At 41.7% G+C, this 21,430-nt stretch overlaps 1 protein-coding gene and 1 long non-coding RNA gene across 2 annotated transcripts in view; one reads left to right on the top strand and one right to left on the bottom strand.

Moving 5' to 3' along the window:
- Positions 1 to 114: 114 nt before the first annotated feature.
- LOC136315689 (uncharacterized) lies at positions 115 to 5,606 on the top strand. The gene is made up of 3 exons (XR_010727541.1): positions 115 to 264; positions 2,953 to 3,028; positions 5,455 to 5,606. It is a non-coding gene; the product is annotated as an uncharacterized lncRNA (long non-coding RNA).
- Positions 5,607 to 6,358: 752 nt separating this feature from the next.
- PSTPIP2 (proline-serine-threonine phosphatase interacting protein 2) overlaps positions 6,359 to 21,430 on the bottom strand; it is a 77,060-nt gene continuing 61,988 nt past the window's right edge. The window contains exons 7-15 of the mRNA XM_066247155.1: positions 20,076 to 20,174; positions 19,462 to 19,507; positions 18,512 to 18,591; positions 15,919 to 16,017; positions 15,053 to 15,149; positions 14,850 to 14,931; positions 11,289 to 11,323; positions 10,177 to 10,234; positions 6,359 to 7,958 (exon numbers count right to left, since the gene is read on the bottom strand). Coding sequence (XP_066103252.1) covers positions 10,185 to 10,234; positions 11,289 to 11,323; positions 14,850 to 14,931; positions 15,053 to 15,149; positions 15,919 to 16,017; positions 18,512 to 18,591; positions 19,462 to 19,507; positions 20,076 to 20,174 — 588 coding nt within the window. The 3' untranslated portion in view covers positions 6,359 to 7,958; positions 10,177 to 10,184. The remainder of the gene's footprint in view (positions 7,959 to 10,176; positions 10,235 to 11,288; positions 11,324 to 14,849; positions 14,932 to 15,052; positions 15,150 to 15,918; positions 16,018 to 18,511; positions 18,592 to 19,461; positions 19,508 to 20,075; positions 20,175 to 21,430) is intronic.

Here is a 21,430-nt window from a genome sequence, read left to right as displayed (position 1 = left end):
TTGGAGCCAGTACGGGCTGCAGCATAGGACAAACTACTCCTAGAGTCCTTTTTACTGGAGGATAATGGTCCCGCCCCCTTCGTCCAGGCCCCGCCCCCTGGCTCCGGTGCTCGGGGTCTCCAGTCTGTCCCGTGCGCCAATTCCACTGTATTGGGCTAGCGGGGCGAGAATTGCTGGACTGACACGTCGGGTCAGTTTTCCAGCTCAGCGCCGCAGTCATTTTGGACCCCGGCGCAGTGGCTCATCTCAACCACACTGGCTTAAGTAAGTAATCCAGGGAGAAGTGCTTGTCAGTCTTGCTCTGTACCTGCGATTATCAACCAGTGTGCCACAAGAATTTTGAAAACATGCAACACCTGACTCTTTAGTCAGGGGCACTGACCTCTTTTCCCTTAGATTGTCAAAGAAAAACGTGACAATAGCCAATACAACAAGAGTTATCCGGTGTGAATGAATCAAAATATGCTTGTTTGGTGAATCTTCACCCTCACGTTTTCTGGGTAACCACACTTGGATGTGGTGTGGGGCATTCCTTATTCCTTGGGCCCAGACAACTTTGTTGAACCTAGTGTCAGTGTGTACATCTGAAGTTCCCACATCCTTCATGGCAAATTCCCAGGTCTCCTTCAGTGCCCAAGGGTCACGCTTCTTGAACACACTCCATGAATATGCTTGTGAATGTTGATGGTGTGTTCTCTAGCCACTATCTTGTTGATAACGGAATGACCCTTCTCGCTACCTTTCCTGGAAACCATTAGGCATGGCCCAAGTTGGAGAGATCTCTCTTTTTTGAAAAGATTTTTTTATTTATTGATTTTAGAAAGAGGAGAGAGAAAGGCCAGGGTCGGGGGTAGGGGGAAGGGAGCATCAAATCGTAGTTGCCTTGACTGGACAACCCCAGGGCTTTCCAACCGGTGACCTCAGGGTTCCAGGTGGAGGTTTTATTTGCCAACACGGGTCAGATGGAAAGCTCTCATTTTTAATTTTTGTAAATATTTACCAAATTTTCCCTCCAATGGATTATATTAATTTTTACTGCAATTTTCATATTTTAAAATAATTTTTAATCTCAGAAAAACCCCAATCAATTAAAAACAAAAACCAAACATTCATAAAAGGACTAGAATTCACATATATGATGGCATCCCAAAATGTAATATGACCATGATTCCTAAGTCAGCCAGCATCTGGAACAGAGCCTGTCATAAAGGGTTCAGTGAGAGCTGCGGAACTCAAGAAAGAACCCTGGTGGACCTTTCTTAAACTTGCTCACAAAATTAGATTCCAGAATCTCTGTTGCCATCTGGTGGCAACAGCCCATTGGTGAAACCTGTGACACGATTTCCAAGAAGTCAGTTAATTATAGTACTTCAAATATGATGCATCATTTTATCATTCATGATTACTAGATGCATTTTTAAAAATATTTTTAAAAATTATTTTTAAAAATCATGTTGCTTCTAAATTATTTTACTTTCTTGAGACAATTAGCTGACCGTACAAGTAATTACCAAAAATATCCAGTCTACATTTTTTAAAAGACTCTTGTACAGAGGCAAGCTCTTCTGTTAATAGACTGTGGCTTCCATAAGAAGAAAACCATAAGACTGTCCTTTTCCTATTATTTTCTCTTCCATAATCTTACCCACTAAGAAAAACATTTCAATGGGTCATAAAAACAGTTATTTGCACCCCCAAAGCATCAGATACTGCTTGTGTCCCACTTGTATACTCTGGGCATTCCTGAGCCTACAGACCCAAATTGCAACATCTCAGAGCCTCCAAGCTCGTTTTGGTCACATATAGGACAGACTGAAAGTGCCAGGGAAATAATGCACTACCCTGAACTGAAAGCAACCTTCAACCAGGGACAGCTGGGAGTTGGCATGTAAATAGTTAGAAGTTGAATTTTAGCCTCAAAAATTTAAATGTTGAAGTGCTAACATTCAGTACTTCAGAATGTGACTTTATTTGGAAACAGGGTGTTTACAGGGGTAATCAAATCAAAATGAGGTCATAAGGGTGGGCCCTCATCCAGTACAGCTGGTGACCTTATAAAAAGTGGGAGATTTGGACACAGAAACATACACAGAGGAAAGACAGCCATCCACAAGGCAAGGAGAACAGATCCCTCCTTCACAGCCCTGGGAAGGGACCAGTCCTGCCGATACCTTGATCTTAGAATTCACAACTGTGAGGCAATAACCTTTATCATTTAAGCCACCCAATTTGTGGTATGTTACTGCAGCAGCTTTAGAAAACTAATACAGATACCCAGCTCCCTCGCCATCTGGGTGGAAGAGCTCTGAGATGTGTGTTCTGTGCTATTTCCCAGAATCCCTAGTGGGGATCTGCTCGGTTCCAACAGTTGCAATTGTCTATTCACTTCCTTCACTTTCCTTTTTCTATTACCATTTTAATATTGGTGTCCACTGGGCTCACCTCTTAAATAAGCAACTTGATCTCAAACCCATGTCTCTGGGCCCCCTTCTGGGGTAACCCCAAAACTAAGAGTCAGTCTTAGAAATGGTCCCCAGATGTCAGGATGGGATACTGGAATTATATCCATTCCCAGTGAGATGGTAAGAAGTGTCTCACTGTTTATGGGAGTAGAAGGGTCAGAAACTCTGAGCTAAAGCATCACAATTATTAGAGGCCTCATCTGTGGTGAATAACAGTAAGATTCAGGGGGAAGGGCTTTTTCAACATCACTAGCATTGAGAGATGTGATGTCAATAATTGATTGTTATCAACTGCTCTTGGTGCCCTGAAGAAAAGTACAAGTTCATATCACTAGGGACTAATAAGAAAAGCCAGAAAGCTTCTCTGGCTTCATTTAAAAAGAGATACATTTTATAAAATTATAAAGGAAATATAAACATGAAATAATGTTGCTACTAAAATCTTTTTGCTTTCTTTTTTTTTTAAGATTTTTTTGTTTATTCATTATAGAGAGGAGAGAGAGAGAGAAAGAGAGAGAAGGTGGGGAGGAGCAGGAAGCATCAACTCCCATATGTGCCTTGACCAGGTAAGCCCAGGGTTTTGAACCTGCAACCTCAGCGTTTCCAGGTTGACACTTTATCCACTGCAGCTGAGTCAAGCCAGCACATCAGCAATCCACCATACAATGCAAATGGGACATTCTGGATTGGGTGGGGCAAAGCCAGATTTATCATACAGATGCAAACACCTCCATCACCTTCCTCTCTTGCTTTTATGTCTCTCCTTCAGCTCATACCTGTGGCCTAGTAGGAAGTTTCCTTCAACCCAACAGATCAAGAAGAGCAAACAAACTCAGGCCTAGTTGAAAGATAGGTCAGCTCTGTGTGTTGTTGTTAGTCTGTATATGGACTGCTGCCACACTACAGCCCCGTTCAGGAGTGTCTGTGAAAAATAGTGATGAAGAGAAGTACTCTCAGTGGGCAGTGCGTCAAGTAATATGGCTGACCATCAACTTGGTATGAAGGGAGTAGTCCAAGGTTAATGTATACACAGACTCCTGGGCAGTGGTCTATGACTTGAGTGGTTGATCAGTAAACAAAATGAGAGGAGTGAAGACAAAGGAATAGGCATAAAAGGTGCAGACTTTTGTGTCTTATATTAGTGCCCACAAGAGGGTATCTATCAAAGGGGAGGACCGAACAACCAGGTGGGGAGGATGGCTCATCCTAGGGTCCAGCCAGCCTCTGTGCTTGGCTACCCCAGTGCTTCCTCACTGAGTTCATGAACAGAGTAGCCGTGGTGGCAGGGATGAAAATGTTCTAGGGACTCCCACTCACCAGGCCTGATCTAGTGGCTACTGCTGGATGTCTGATCAATTAGCCCCAGAGGCTGAAGCTGAGCCCTAAATATCCCTTCTGTAAGACCAACCAGCCCCTTGGTGACAAATGATTTCATCAACCTCATTCTACTCTGAAAGGGGCAGAGATTCATCAACTTGGGATTCATCTCAAGAATAGATTCTCTTTGGCCAGCAACTATCCAAAGGCTACTACTGTGTCTGATGTATCGTTATGAAATTTCAAATAACATTACCTTAGACTAGTGTTTATCAAATTTGCATTACCACTTCCCTAAGGAGCCTTTTTAGACATTTTTCCTAATTGCCACTCCCACAAAATTTTAATACCACAGGTATGTTTTGTTTGTGTGCTCTCTGTATGTCTGTGCTTTATACACAAGAAGAATAAGATTTATTTTACCCATAGAGAACCAATCTTCACCCCCTTGAAAGCAGTTGCCCTTGTTGAGAATGCATGCCTTACACCAAGAACTTCACTTTACAATGAAGGTGTTACAACAAATGTCCATGGGCTCCACTTTGTTTACTACACACCACAATATGTAGAAGCTATGGCCCTGGTAGACTATTGGAGTGGCTTCTTAAAGGCGCAGCAACTTGAGAATACCTTGCAGGGTTGGGATGCTAGTCTTAACAATGAGGTAAGTATATGGTGCACATATGGTCACAACATGGTACTGCATGTTCTGACTCCAATAATCAGAAAACACAGATCTGGAAGCCAAGAGATAAGAGTGGCCTCTGTCACCATAGCTCACATTGACCCATGTGGGGAACTTGTGTTCCCATTCTTTGGACATTAAGCTCTGCTGTACTAAAGCACCTGACTGTAGGTGGTTGGCAGGGGATACCAAGGGACATAGAAAGGTTTCCACTAAAACTATAGTTGACGCTTGGCCATTTGGGGGTCCACATGCCAGCAGACTAGCAAGCAAAGAAGGCAGTAACTACCCAATCAGGAGTAGGTGACTACTATGAGGAAAGTGGGCAGGGAGGAAGCCATCTGGAATGCCTCTTAGTGTTGCCATGCCTGGTGATAAGCATAAATTGGCAACTTCAGTAAACAGGGTCTGATGAGAGCCTGATAACAGGAGGCTGAGACTATTTAGGAATTGAGTTACCCCACCAGTCAAGCGACCTAGACAAGCAGAAGACTAACCAAGTGTGAAGGGATCCAAATGGTTGCCCTCTAGACGACCCCCCTCCGGACGGCTCCTGACATGCTCATCCCTTTGTGCACTTGCACCCCTGGTTTCTCTTCCTCTTCCTATGAGGATACCAGTAAGACTGGATTAAGGTCCCACCCTACAGCCTTACTTCAACTTAATTACCTTATTTCCAAAAACAGTACAAGGATATTGAGGACTGGGACTTCAACATAAGAATTTTGGGTAAACAGAACCCACTCCAAAACAGGGTGGTAAAGGAGATGAGTATCAGTTATGAACTCGGAATCACGTGTAGCCACACGAATTATAGCTTGTCCTACTAAACTTCCTGGTGTGTGTGTGCTGGAGACTGGGACTTGAGGAAGCAATGACACGATGGAGTAAACTTCATGTGGGCATAGGTAGAGCTGAGCCATGCAGGGGTCAAAAATGTCGGTGCACCATGCACATCCCCTCAGCACCTGTCATTTCCTCACATACCAGCCCAACTTCTGACAGCCTGTGGACCCTCTGAGGCTACTGGAACCCACCCTGACAGCGTCCACAGCAGGCCAGAAATGCCAAGAAGTGCCTCGTGGAAGCAGCCCTCTACCCGTGACTGATGGGAATTGGTGAATGATGACCCCAGCCTCTCCCCTCAGATGAGCTCTCTGAGGTACATGTCCCTGCACTGTGTCCCCAACAGGTTTAAGCTCCAATTGTCCACTGAAACTTCCTTGAAAAGGCATGCTTTTGTTTGTTTGTTTGTTTGTTTAATTTTGCTTTCTTTCCTTTCCCTGTCTCATTTCCTCACCTTCATACTGTGCTTTCTGGGATCAACCCCTAGAAAAAGTACCTGTACTCAAACCCTTATCTCAGCATCTGCATCTGGTGGGACCCAAATGAAGATACCAGCAGTCGGCCAAGTAACTCATGTTTACTGAGTTTAACATGTATATTTATTTGACTGGCTTCATTCCCTTCACACTCTGTATTTCTCTCTCAGCTGGTTGTTTCTCTATGTTCTCTTTGAGGTAACTAATTCGTTCATCTTACTACTGTGAGTCAGGTGCTCAGGGTACAGCTGGGAAAAGGCTGGAGAGGGCCCTGCTCTTGTGGAGGTTAAGGTCTAGGAGGGAAGCCCAACCTTGAACAGCTAATTTTAAGAAAAAATCGTGTAATAACAAGAAGGGAAGGGGGAAGAATACAGCAGTGGGGTCCCTGAGGAAGTGACCTTGAGTCTGGCACTGAAAAGATTAGTAGGAAGTAACATGGCACCAGTCTGCACTTGGGCCATCTCAACAGCAGTTTGTCCTTCTGTAGTCCAACAACAGCAAATGTGACAAAGGGTCAATAGCACTTGGAAGAGAGATATGGTTAACACAAAAATGCAGAATAAATCTCAGATCACCAAGAATCTTTATTTTACTTCATATCAAACTGAAAGCACCATTAAAATAAAAGTATTTTCAATTCATAAAACACTTTTACATCAATCACCCTAAAGAGAAAAGTGAAATCCCTGAGAAATTGCTGACAATAAATAAAGCACTAGAAAGAAAATGTTAAGTTCAAAGGAAAATTTCCTGAGACTGTTCAATTTGGGGAAGTCAGTGGCCCTTTGCAAACTTCAGTTTCTCAAAAGGATATCCAATTATTGCAAGTTTCCTGTCATGACAAGAAGCTGCCACTTTCAATAGCGCCTTACACTAAAAGAGGGAAAATAATCAATATTCTTTCAATCAATTTGCCCATAGTTCTGGGGAAGCTATTACACAGAGCACAAAAGGAAAATATTTGCTTTGTGGTAACAGAATTTTGTGACATACAATAAGTACCGTGATATTGTAACTTGTACTAACTAAACTGCTATCTCAGAGTGTGAGTGTTGTACAAAAGGCACATAATCTTCCTGTTGTTTGTGGGTGACAAAAGGAAGACCTTAATGTTTGTAAAAAAAAAAAAAAAGGTAAGGTTAACACTTTAAAGATTCCAGGTTCTTGCAAGGGCAAGATTCTCTGGGAGAACCCAGGACTGACGACTGCCTTTGTAACTCTAAATTTCTCTTTGGGATTGGAGTCAAAATACCATATCTCATTGATTCTAGGATGTACTATTTTTTTTTTCATACATTAGCATCTGAAAGTCAAATGGGCTTGGGCATTAACTGTCACCAGTTAATTGTTAACTCTCCCCCACCCGACTTTCTTAGTGCTATGTAAAATAATGGTGTGTTTTACAATCCATGCCTCTTCATTACATTAAATGTGGTGCTGTGTAGTCCAGTACACAGAGTGAGCCATGTAAAAATAAATCTGACATTTAAAGCCTGGTAATTTTCCCAACCTAAAAGATGCCAGCAAAATCATTTGGCGTCTTAAATTTCAACATGAGCATCATAGACTCAGAAGGGGTTAGAAGAATGGAGATTTGTGAAAACTCACACTCGATTTCCGGTTCTGCCAGAACCAGCTGGGACAAACAGTAGGAAATTGATTTCACACTTTTGGGCCCCATTTCCTCATCTGTAAAATGAGAGAGTGCAACCAGATGGCCTCTAAGTCTTCCAGCCAGAAAGGAAGGTAATTTTAAATCTTGTACCACTGTGAGTGTGTTATCACTGTGGAAATGCCAGAGCACGTCGCCTCAAAGCCTAAGGAGTTTCTCCTCTCCAGCCATCCCTGTTCCCTGTCCCCCAACAGTCAGGACTCCAAATTCAGAATCTGTTCTGGATCAAGTAGAAAACACAATTCATTCACAACTTTAGTAATGAATGATTGAGAAAAGGACCATTCTTGAGTTTGGGGCAATTTGTAAACTTCTTTTAGAAATTGCAGAACTCAACTAGCTTAAGTAAAATTAAATGTTTACCATAAATTTAAAACATCAAAAAGAAATTACAGCAAGGGTTCACTTCAAAGTCTTCATGATTGACATAACTGCACAGATTCGGTGGCTCCAGTGCCTCCTTTCATGCCACAGGAACATCAGCCAAAAAAAACTGTTTTCTGAAAGAAAATAACAAAGAAATTCCATTTGAATTAACCATTTATGTCAGCACCTTGCTCCTACACTGCGATTTTATTCAACGTGAATAATAGTGCTTGGTCAAGAAAAACACATTGCGCAAAACGGGTATTCTAAGTAATAAACAGTGGAATGTGAGAATAGCATGTGTGGCTTTATGGTAAATAACACATGTATTTACATATATATATCATAATATATTATATATTTTTTTGATACATGTATTTTTCTTTTTTTCTTTCTGTATTTTTCTGAAGCCGGAAATGGGGAGAGACAGTCAGACAGACTCCCGCATGCGCCCGACCAGGATCCACCCGGCACGCCCACCAGGGGGCGACACTCTGCCCACCAGGGGGCGATGCTCTGGTTGCAAAAGAGCAGTGCCCCAGATGGGCTTAGCATCGCCCCCTGGTGGGCATGCTGGGTGGATCCTGGTCAGGCGCATGCGGGAGTCTGTCTGACTGCCTCCCTGTTTCCAACTTCAGAAAAATTTAAAAAATAAAATAAATAAAATAAAAAGATGAAGAAATACAAAAAGATGAAGACTCAGAAATACAAATTGGTAGTTACAGAATAGTCCTGGGTATGTAAAGCACAACATAGGGGATATAGTCAATAATATTATAATAACTATATATGGTGTCAGATGGGTACTACAATTATCAGGATAATCATTTCCTAAGTTATAGAAATGTCTGATCATGAGATTATATATCTAAAACTAATATAATATTGTAAATCAACTGTAATTTAAAAATAAAAATATATTTTAAAAAGCAAGAAATAAAAGAAAAAATGTTACAATCTTTCCTTACCTAAACATGTTAGAATTAAAACAAGAATAACAGCTAAAATCAACAACTGCAAAATAAATTGCAAATTCCTAAAACTTCCTGTTTAAATTTCAATTCTAAAGGTCCTTTCAAACTATTTTAAATGTGATAAGTCACTTAACTAAGTTACTAACTAAGGTAAGCTCCCTTTTTAAAAATTCTCTGACATTCAGCCAATTACCCATGTCCATACTGAATTCTTAGTCATTGAGCTGGTGCAGACACTAATGAACCTCAGTGAAATGCTATAGCACGTGAAATGCTGTAAACGTGTTGGGCTCAGAGGAACTAGAGTTGTTGGGTCAAATGCTATTGTTAAGCAACTAGAACATGCTCTGTATAAACTGGTGAGGGCAGAAAAGAACGAGTTTAAAAATAAAAAAAGCCTCAAGCAGGCAGAGGCTCAATGGATGGAGTGTTGAACTTGGATGCTGAGAACCCAGATTTGAAACCCCGAGGTCACTGGCTTGAGCACAGGCTCATTTGGCTTGAGCGTGGGTGCATCCAGCTTCAACATGGGGTTGCCGGCTTGAGCATGGGATCATAGACATGATCCCATGGTCACTGACTTAAGCCCAAAAGTCACTGGCTTGAAGCCTAAGTTTGCTGGCTTGAGCCCAAAGTCACTGGCTTGAGCAAGGGATCACTCACTCTGCTGGGGCCCCTCAAGGCACATATGAGAAAGTAATCGATGAACAACTAAAGTGCCGCAACTATGTGCTGATGCTTCTCATTTCTCTCCCTTCCTGTCTGTCTGTCTGTCTCATTTAAAAAAAATTACGGTTTATGAGGAGTTTCATTTAGTATTGCTATCTTAGCTTTGGAGGCACTCCTAAACATTTGTGAACACTGATTGTGACTTGGGACACACTGCAAGCTCTTTAATGTCAAGAGGAGGTCATCTTTGCAGCTACAGTTGACTTCGTAGTTCTGCTCTAGGAATCCTTCCGTATTGCTAGTCCAGAGCAGTAGTAATCTGGTGCAGGATGACACTATGACACCCTTGTGTGTTTGCTGAGTACAATATCATTTGCCTTATTTCTACTGACTAATCAGGTGTGTGTTTTTTTGTGAGTATTGCCCTTAATGTAGGTGAGTAACAGTCACAAAAGAGCCTAATGAGAGCAAGATAAAGAGATGTATGATAATTAAGGAAGGAAAAATACCCTCATTCAAATAGGTATGTCATGGCCTCCAGTCTACTTTCAGTGGCGGGGTCCAGAGAAGTCACCCTGCATGAACACCACACCCTTCCAGCCTGGTGGAAGGCCTTGCTTGCTTGCAGTGGGGTTATAAAGAAACATCAAAGGCTTCAAAATTACCATTCTAAGTACAACTTGATGATGTGAAAATTAAAGGCTCTTACCATTGATGCTACTGGTAGATCAAACTGTAGTCATCAACCAAAGAATAATCCGGGTCATCTGCAAAAAGCAGAACACAGTGCAACATGAAGCCAACATTTTTTCATAAGACCTGAGTCCTTTCAAATCAAGGCACTCCACTCAAAGATCCTGGTAACTACTCTTTTGTAAGAAGAAAATGTATCTGGCAACAAAACCTACAAATGGTCATCATGACTACAAACCAGAGAATATTCTGAAAATCTCTATTATGATTTTTTGTGCCTTTCCATCCATGCCCAGATAGCAGTACCCACAGAAAAGTCATCTTCATGTGTGGACCAAAATAAGTCCCACATTATCAAGTAATTATAAGGCAACAGGAGATAAAATAATGTAAATCCTTATATTGTTTAACAATGTAATTTCAGCCACTAATTTTTTTTTAATCACTAAATTTTTGCTAAGCTGCTAAATGCAGCAATAGCTGTTTCTCTTCTCATTCCTTTGAACATAGTTAGGTGTATCTTTCTTTTATTCAAGTAATAGGTATTTGTTGAGTACCTATTACCTGCCCAGTACTGTGTTGTGAGTGACACAGGAAAAAACAAAGTGCCTGCCTTAAAGGAACTCATCATTATCCAAAGGATAAAACTAACAAAAGGGCTAAAATGCGTGGTTCTCCCAGAGATATGGTAACAATTCAGAGGAAAAGGAGACCACTGATTAATAAAAGATCCCATTCTAGGCAATGTACAAAATACACAATATATAGTTTCATGATTGTAGACACCTGTACTTTCTATAAATGACATTTCTGTGTAATCTAAAGAAAATTATGTCTCAGTTCTTCTCATGGTCCAAGATGAAATACACTCTTAGGTAAGACTGCCTTATAAGAAGTTTCTTTTGGTGCTCCAGGAGCTCAATTCTCTTGGAAAGTTATAAAATAGACACAAATTACCAAATTCCACTCTATGACACATAATAATATAGTAAGATTCTACTATAGATTTAGTCTCTTGGGAATTTGATTTTATTTATTCTCTTCTTTCCCTTCATTTCAAAATTCTATCTATTCAACCTTAAAGAACACCTAACATAGGATTTCTAAAGGTCTTTTTTGGTGGCATACCTGGTAAACTTTTAGGAATCGGGACAGGTCCTCTCCTATAAGAAATGAAAACCAAAGTCTTTCAGAGATGTTCTTGTTTTTCTAATTTTCTACATCACATAGCAAGCATATTGCACTCTCATCAGATCTGGTTTCTATTTGAAGGGCTAAGAAAAGTTCAGATGAAGCCTAAGGTCGGCAGCACAGACTACTGGAATCAAAGATGCAGTCTTTCTGTTATGCTGATGAGCAAGCTGCACAGCAGAGGAGCACGGAGCCCTGCCTGCCCCTCAACCCAGACCGGCAGGAGGAACGTCTTCGCTGTGCAGGCAAGATTTCCTGAGCTCCTTGTACATCGGCATCTCCACACGGAAAATGGGACACACAACAGCTCCTCCCTCACAGTGATGATTAAAAGAGCTAATTCATATGAACTGTTTTGAACAGTGCCTGGCATTCTTAAATATTGATGATGATCATGGCAACCCCACCCCCCAAACAACACATTATCTTTTGAAAAACTAGACTGAAAATTCAACAGCTTAGACTTCAAGGTGACTGTATATAAAACAAAAGATTCCTCTTCTCTCAGGACCTTTTAAATCGGGGGCAGTAAACGTTTCTATGAAGAGCCAGATGGTAAATGATTTAGGCTTTGCTGGCCGCGTATCACTTTTGTTGCAACCCTAGTCAACTCCATTGTGAAAGCAGCTACAGACAGAATGTAAGCAAATGAGTGTGGCCATGTTATAATAAAAATTTTCATATACAAACACTGAAATTTGAATTTCATATAATTTTCATGTCACAAGATAATATTCTTTCAATATTTTTTTCAACCATTAAAATACTTGCAAGGCCTACCAAAACAGGCAGTCAGACCAGACGTGCAGGGAGGCAGAGTTTGCTGACTCCTGTCCTCTAGGCTCTAAGAAAGGTACCGGACTTATCACATTCAGGCATGATGTTGTCCTTCTTGACTAGTAAATAATTAGTAAAACCCATTTCACATTTGTCCTAAAATATCTAAGTCTAGCAACCTCACTGAGCAAATGCAGTGGAGCTATGTTTCAATATGAATGTCTTAGAACACTAATGATAAAAAATATTTATTAAAAGTACACTGTTTACAAAAATCAGGGGATATTTTATCGCTTCATATTCATTTTTGAAATATCTCCTAATTTTTGTGAGCTGTGTATTTTTTGCCTGACCTGTGGTGGTGCAGTGGATAAAGTACTGACCTGGAATACTGAGGTCGCTGGTTTGAAACCCTGGACCTGCCCAGTCAAAGCACATATGAGAAGCAACTACTACAAGTTGATGTTTCTCACTCTTCCCTCGCCCTTCTCTTTCTCTCCTCTCTCTAAAATCAATAAATAAAATTTTTTTTTTAAAAAAAAGGATTTTTTCTGGGGACTCCAAGATGGTTACAGATAGGAGCTACATGCACCTGCTTCTGGCACCAAACTGGATTTACAGCTAATTGTAGAACAATTAACCTGAATAACCTATTCAAGGCTAGCTGAACTGATATATTATAACCAAGGATGTACAGACAAAGCCACCTAACGACTGGTAAGAAGGGTGGAGACATGGAAAGGGCTAGCCCCTGCACCCACGTGTGGGGGCTGATAAGCTGGAGTTGTATCTCAGCTGCAAAATGCCCTCCCTCCTAGGATCACAGAATCTCAACCCCACACAGGGATCTCCAACCCAAAGCAACAAAGTCAGGAAGAGGAGCCTGCATAGCATCTGGTGGTGAAAATCAGTAGGGATTCAGTCCACCTGGGAGAGAAGAGAGTCTGCTAGAGACTCAGATATCACCATCCCAGGGTCAAGCACTCCTATTGTTAAAGCACCAGCTTGGGGAGTGCACGGATAGGTCCTCCAACTGCTGAAAATAATAAAGATTAGAGTGGAAATAAATGACATACAGACTAAAAATACAATACAAAAGATCAGTAAAACCAAGAGCTGGTTCTTTGATAAGAAAACAAATTGATGAACCTTTAACCAGACTCATCAAGAAAAAGGAGCCTGACCAGGCAGTGGCGCAGTGAATAGAGCGTCGGACTGGGACACAGAGGATCCAAATTCAAGACCCCGAGGTCGTAAGCTTGAACACGGGCTCATCTGGCTTGAGGAAAAAAAAAAAAAAAAAAAAAAAAAAGCTCACTGGCTTGGACCCAAGGTTGCTGGCTCAAGCAAGGGATTACTTGGTCTGCTGAAGGCCCGCGGTCAAGGCACATATGAGAAAGCAATCAATGAACAACTAAGGTGTCACAACAAAACACTGATGATTGATGCTTCTGATCTCTCTCCGTTCCTGTCTGTCCCTATATGTCCCTCTCTCTGACTCTCTCTGTCCTTGTAATAAATAAATAAATAAATAAGAGGATGCAGATAAAGTAAGTCAGAAATAAAAGACAAGTAAAAACTGACGCCACAAAAATACAAAGGATTATAAGAAAATACTATGAACCAACTACATGTCAACAAATTGGACAACCTGAGTGAAATTAACAAATTCCTAGAAGCAAACAATCTTCCAAAACTGAACCAGGAAAAATCAGAAAACCTGAATAGACCAATTACCCCTAATGAAATTGAAGCAGTAATCAAAAAACTCCCAGCAAACAAAAGTCCTCTACACAGGCGAGTTTTACCAAACATCCAAAGAAGAATTAACACCTATCTTCCTCAAAGTAGTCCAAAAAATTCAAGAGGAGGGAAGACTTCTAAGTTCTTTTAAAGAGGCCAGCATTATTCTAATTCCAAAACCAGATAAAGACGCTACAAAAAAAGAAAATGATTGGTTAATATCCCTGATGAACATAGATGCTAAAATCCTCAAAAAAATATTATTAATCCAGATCTGGCAATACATTAAAAAGATCGAACACCATAACCAAGTGGGATTTATTACAGGAATGCAAGGTTGGTACAATATTCACAAATCAATAAATGTGATACATTACAAAAACAAAATGAAAGCTAAAAGTCACATGATCATATCAACAGATGCAGGACAAACATCTGATAAAATAGAAAATACTATGAACTCATTTATTTTTATTTTTATTTTTTTTTTCATTTTTTCATTTTTCTGAAGCTGGAAACGGGGAGAGACAGTCAGACAGACTCCCGCATGCGCCCGACCGGGATCCACCCGGCACGCCCACCAGGGGCGACGCTCTGCCCACCAGGGGGCGATGCTCTGCCCATCCTGGGCGTCGCCATATTGCGACCAGAGCCACTCTAGCGCCTGAGGCAGAGGCCACAGAGCCATCCCCAGCGCCCGGGCCATCTCTGCTCCAATGGAGCCTTGGCTGCGGGAGGGGAAGAGAGAGACAGAGAGGAAAGCGCGGCGGAGGGGTGGAGAAGCAAATGGGCGCTTCTCCTGTGTGCCCTGGCCGGGAATCGAACCCGGGTCCTCCACACGCTAGGCCAACGCTCTACCGCTGAGCCAACCGGCCAGGGCACTATGAACTCATTTATGATAAAAAAAAAAAAAAACCTTTCAGCAAAGTAAGAAAAGAGGGATCATTTCTCTTCATGTGAAAGGAAGCTGGTAATTACCTTGGCAAGTTCTGCCCCGTAGTCTTTCCTGGTGGGGCTGCATTCTTCTGGGGGCAGTAGAAATTCTCATACATAATAGGTGCTAGAGAAATCATCAAGAAACAAAAAATGATGAGGCAGATGTATTCCACTGTCAACAACATATGACAAGAAAGACTTATAGAATTGTTTGAATGAGCTCCCACCCCTACAGCTCCATTCACCTGGTGGAGTCTGTCCAGTTTTTCGCTGAGTCACAAAGTATTCAATGTCCTTCTCGATGTTGCACATTTCTAAACTCTTACGGACTTCTTCATACATCTAACAAAAAGAAGATACATCAATATAAAGGGATGTCCATAACATTTGTAACATGGCTTATTAAAACAGGAGGTTTGATGTATGGCTGACTCATTTACAAATTTTATTTTGAAAAGATTTTTTTAAAATATACTGATGAGATGAAAGTAAATAGATACCAAGTCCCAAGACCAATGGCATACCCAGATGCAATGACAACTACTTGGAGAGAAGTTCCATCCAGTCTTACAGATTTTCTCTATGTTTAATTGTTCTTATAAAGTGAATGTCTCATCAAAGTGAGAGTGGCTATTTCTTAGCAAAACGGTTGTGATAACTTGATTCTGGTCCCTCTGAGATCCAGGAACTCCACGAGTGTTGCTGTGTACAAATTAAACCTGGACAATGACCCTAGAAATGCCATTGAACCCTGAACCCTGGAGTGACTATTAGCCTGGGTATGGGTCAGTCTACTAGTACTTGGTGCTGTACTGGAATGACCTTTTAGAACTCACATTCATGCTATAATATCTCTGTCTTCCATAAATTAAACTGTATTTGGGTCTCCCTTCTCTGCCTTACTACTCTGAATTTCTTAGAGAAAGTCAGGGTGGTAAAATAGACCAGGAATCAGGCAGGTTAGGTGCTTATCTGGGTCCTTCTATTAACTGACTGTGTGGCCCTGAACAAGTCATTGTAGCTCTCTGGCCCTCAAATGAGAGGGATGAACTAATAAAGGTCTATAGTTCCTTCTACTCTAATGAATCCTCCATGGGTGCCTCTGACTTACATCATCGCTGGTGACACATTGTTTTGACAGCTGATTTACGTGTAGCCACAATGCATTCCGAAAGACTTTTATCCGTTCATATTCCTGAGCCTCGAACACCTACAGAAACACAACTTTATGTAAACACATATACAGAGAAAGAGGCCACTTGTCTAGACTGGCAATGACTTAAGAAACAGTGTCTCCCATCAATTATGCAAGCTTATTGGCCATTTAGGGTACTCCCCTCAATATCAAGGAAGCTCAGAAACTCTTAGAGCAGGCAAAGAATGCAAATGGTTCTGATATGATATTAACACAGACAGAATGGGATACAATTCTGAAGGTAAGAGGTCATGAAGAAAGCAGACACACAGGTTCTAACCTGAATTTCAGCTCACATTTCCAACTGCCTACGGGCAACCCCACCTAGGCAGCCTGCCGGAGCTTCCAATTCAAAACTTTGCCCCTCCCCCCCACATACACACTCCAGTGAATGAATTCAATTGGCAAGATGGTCATAATTGATGCTAGCTGATGGGTACATGAAGGGCCTTGTGCTTATATTCTAACCTTTATGTATGTTCAAAATTTTTATTAATAAAAAAAATTTTAAGTTACTGTCTGAACTAGTTTTTTTAATATAAATAAATACCAACTTTTGTAAAACCAAGCTATTCTATAAAGTGAATGCTATTCTATTTAACAGTGAATGTTATATATCAATATATTTTTAAAATATTGTCTACAGCCTGACCAGGCAGTGGCGCAGTGGATAGAGCGTCAGACTGGGATGCTGAGGACCCAGCTTTGAGACCCCGAGGTCACCAGCTTGAGCGCAGGCTCCTCTGGTTTGAGCAAAAGCTCACCAGCTTGGACCCAAGGTCGCTGGCTCAAGCAAGGGGTTACTCGGTGTGCTTAAGGCCCGTGGTCAGGGCACATATGAGAAAGCAATTGATGAACAACTAAGGTGTCGCAATGTGCAACGAAAAACTAATGACTGATGCTTCTTATCTCTCCATTTCTGTCTGTCTGTCCCTGTCTATCCCTTACTCTGACTCTCTCTCTCTGTCTCTGTAAAAAAAAAAAATTTTTAAATAAAAAAAATTGCCTACAACAGTATTACATTTTAAACTTTTTGGAAAGTAAAATTTCAAACATATACAAGAGTAGAGAGAATAGTATAATCAATTCCCATGTATTTTTGACCCAGCTTTGTCAAAAATTTTGGTCATATTTGCTTCAGATTCTGTTTAAGTTCCTGTGTGCTTTTCCTAATCTCTGTCACTTCCCTTCTTTCCCAGAAATAACCATTATCCTAAATTTTATCATTCTCGTGCAGGTTTTTATAATATGTATGTAATCCATAAAATGTACATCATATTGTTTTGCATGTTCCTAAATCTTATAAAGTGGCTTTCCTCCAGGCTTTTCCATGAGAGTGTTGAGTTAAGGAAGTAAAGCAAAAAAGAGTGTGTTAAGTAGGGGATAGTGACCCACAGGATCAGATGATAAAGACAGGTCAAATAAGATTAGAGACTGCAAGGCCTGCTGGACCTCACACCAAGGGGATCACTGGTTCCCCGGAAAGAACCGGGGGGGGGGGGCAGGGAAGCAAACGGCAGAAACAGCAGGCTGGGACAGGCAGGGCAATGAGGACCTGGAGACATGCCTTCAAGAGTCCTGGCTATAAAGAGAGGAGAGGCTAGCAGATGGGGAGCAATAGCCGCTAGGTTTTAAAGCCAGAACTGAGCTGAGTTTATGTAAATGATAATGAAAGAAAATCCCCTCTGAAGGGAGCTGTGCACAGGCAATGGGGGGATGGCAGCCGGATGGAATCCTGAGCCCAGGTGGTGGGAGAAATCTTGATAGGACAAGAACAGCCCCTTCTGTACTGTATCAGGAGACAAGGAGGGAACGTGGGTGTGTAGGTCAGTAGTTCTCGTGTTTGGAATCGCATCAGAACCACCTGGAGAGCTTCTTAACACAGAGGCCACGGAACCCACTCCCAGCATTTCTGATTCAGTGGGTCTAGAGCTGGTCTGAGAATATGAATCTCTAACAAGTTCCCTGGCGGTGCTAATGCTACAGGTCTTGGGACCTCACCTGGAGAACCTCTGGTAAGAAAATGTGAAGAAGTTTCCAGATCATGTCTTATTTTCTCTGGAAAATTGTAAATAATGTGCTGAGAATGAAGGGGGGCAATGGTGAAATCAAAGATGTAAGGAAGGTAAGATACTCAAAAGCCTGCTCATCTACTGTCTGCATTTTCCTCATCCCATACCAAGTGCATGTGAGGCTCTCTAAAGGCAATTGGTTAATTAACCATGAGTTGATTCATCTATTTTATGCTTGTACTAAACGAACATTAGAGGAAGACTTTACACAGAGTTGGACAGTACGATCAGGATAAGGAGGAGACAGAAAGTTGAGATTTAGGGGACAACACTCCAGTTCCTTCCATCCTCCACTTAAATTTCTGATTTCTAATCTGCCCTTAAGCACTTCTATCAGAATTGGGAGGTATCCAGCAGACCGATTTCTACAAAAACAGACTCTACAAGTTCTAAGAGAAAGGCTCGCCCCCTCCTGGGCAGCTTCCGGTTTCAGTTACCTCACAGGCCTTGATGTGCTCACTCTGCCACTCTTCTCGGACCTTGTCCAGCGTGTTGATTTGCAGCATATATGCCTTGTCTGCAGTAGAGGGGAGGGGCTCGGGTTCAGAAACGGGGCTGGAAGGCAGCACGCAACGCACCCCTCAGGCTCACCCCAGATGGCAAAGGAAACTCGCAGTAAGCCCCCAAGGCCCCATGGTGCACTGAACGTTGCAAGGCCAACATTACACATCTCACCCTCATAATATCTTTGTGACATAAGCACCGAACCAAGCAATTAGCAAGAAATGATCCAAGGGAGAAGTGAAAGCGGATGGACGAGGAACCTCAGCCAGGGTTTTCTTTGTCTTACTCAACCTCAGTAGCTCAGGAAAGCATCCAATAAGAGGTGCAGAGAACTACCGTGAGCCTTAAAGGGCACCAAGTTACTTCAGTTTGGGGTTTAGGGACTTCTTAAGAGACCGTGGTCATGAGAGGTTTATTTTCTGCAGGATACTCCGAGAATACAAGGTTTTTGCAAACACCTGGTGAGGATCTTAGAATTCAATGATGACAAACAAGGCTTAGCAACTTGGTTGTTTCTTTCATAGCACAAAAGAGTTCACTGGGCTGAAATGGACTTTTAAAAAAGGTGCTCCCAAAAAATGAGAGTGAGCCCCTGATTACAAAGCAGCTGTCACATGACCTACCATCACCATTCTATCTATCACATGTTAGGCGGCTGGACGAAGCAGGCATGGCTAGAAACTGCTGCCTCATTTACTTCCTGGCAATTTCCCTTCCCTTCCTTCCTCCCTTCCTTACTTCCTCCCTGTTTGTCCCTTCTGAAAGCCTACTGTATATGCATATATTCTTCATTGTAAGGTATATATCAAACTATCTTTCTCGGACAGATTTAGAATAATGTAAACCCCACCACAATCCACCCCATCCCTGCGAGTCCCCTCACCGGCGTCCTCTGCTGCTGTCTTCGAAGCTGCCAGTTTCACAAAAAGCTGTGAGGACAAAAAAAGAACAAGGGATCAGGAATGCTGAGGCCAGGATTCTACAGGCAAAACAGATCTAAAAGCAATGACTGTGAAGAGACAAGTGCTAGTACAGTCTTACCTATGCTTCTCTCATGAGCAAATCAATTGGCCCACTAATCCTATCGCCATTGAAAAATATCCATCAAGCCTCTGGTCCCACAGTCTTCCTAAAGACATACCCCTGACCTCTGGTTGCTGGCAATCTTATAAAATTGCATTGGTAACACACCCAAGCAGGAGGCAGCCTGCCTATAAAGAGTATACAAATTTAGTTTTGAAAAAAGATGAAAAAAAAATCAAAACCCCCTCCCCAACTTATCACCCCACTCCCTCCCCCTTGGTCTTCCTTCTCTTGCTCTTCCACAACCCATAAAATGTTGACAAGGGTTTTTCTGATTCAGAGGATCCTCAGGACCTAATATAAGTTATTGCCAGAAGCTTAGGGTGCAGGTCCATTTTTAATTAAGGTTATTGATTGGCTTAAGCTTGATATAATAAATCTCAGATTTTTCAGGCCATCAGCCCTCCCAGGTACCTTTTCTTGTTGCTTCGTGTTTACCAGGTTGGCATTTCGCTGGACAGCCTGCTCTGCTTCATCTTTGTCTCGGCATTTCTGCTCATAGTTCTTCTTCGCCTGAGTTGTAATGAGCCAATAGAGGACCAAAATAGGTGAGCAGAACATAACCCCGAAAAGCAGCCGTCCTAGCCTACCAAGCCCAGCAAAACACAGGGCACTCTGAACAGAGCTGTCATTACCACTGGACTGTGGCCACTCAGAAAGCAGATGCTCTTTCTTATCTATCTTTCTCTGGCCCTTTCCCAATTATGTATGTAGTGTCAGCTGATCAGGGAAAGAACAACTTCTATTTGGCAAACAAAGTATGAATTTTAAAAACTGACCAGAAAAAAAACATGGCATTTCAGATGGAAAATATCAAAAGATCTATGTACCTATAAATTATGTAATCCAACCTTTACACGACCTATATAATCTTCAGAATTTGGTGCCATCACTTGGTCATGGTAACTGCAATTATGCTTCAATATTCTAATGTGCCTCACAATTACATGTGGGCAGTGGCATCGATTCCATCATTTCTGTTGCTTAAAGATGGTCATGTTCCTTTCTGATTTAAAGAATTCTGTTTTAGCTAATTCAAAAGTAGGCCAGTAGTATGAAAGCAGTTCGCAAACTATAGGTAGTGAGTCAAATAATTTTCTATTTCAACTATTGAAGCAATTTTAACTTGCTTAAACTGCCTGACCAGGCAGTGGCGCAGTGGATAGAGCGTCGGACTGGGATGCGGAAGTACCCAGGTTCGAGACTCCGAGGTCGCGCGCGGGCTCATCTGGCTTGAGCAAAGAGCTCGCCAGCTTGGACCCAAGGTCGCTGGGTCCAGCAAGGGGTTACTCGGTCTGCTGAAGGCCCACGGTCAAGGCACATGTGAGAAAGCAATCAATGAACAACTAAGAAGTCGCAACGCGCAACGAGAAACTGATGATTGATGCTTCTCATCTCTCTCTGTTCCTGTCTGTCTGTCCCTGTCTATCTCTGCCTCTGTAAAAAAAAAAAAGTAAAAAGACATCTTTAAAAAAAAAAAAAAAACTTGCTTAAACAAATGTGAATCTGTTCGCTAGTAAGTGAAAATGGAGAACAACAAACAAATGCTTGACTAAGAATGAAGACTCTCTTGCAGAGATGGTTTATGCTCATTGAATCTTTCATATTCTTCCCTAAATTTCTCAGCATCCCTTGCAATTCAGTTAGGGTTAACTTTTCTGTGAAGAACCTTATCATTCTCTCTCTGTACTGTACACACATAGAAATAAAAGTTTGTAACTTTTCATTATTACAAGCACAAAAGATATTCATGCAACGATTCCTTTGCA

The sequence above is a fragment of the Saccopteryx bilineata genome, chromosome 11 (genome assembly GCF_036850765.1).
Source record: "Saccopteryx bilineata isolate mSacBil1 chromosome 11, mSacBil1_pri_phased_curated, whole genome shotgun sequence".
Lineage (NCBI taxonomy): Eukaryota > Metazoa > Chordata > Mammalia > Chiroptera > Emballonuridae > Saccopteryx > Saccopteryx bilineata.
The sequence above is the reverse complement of the archived record's forward strand: the minus strand, read 5'-3'. Positions and strand labels throughout refer to the sequence as shown.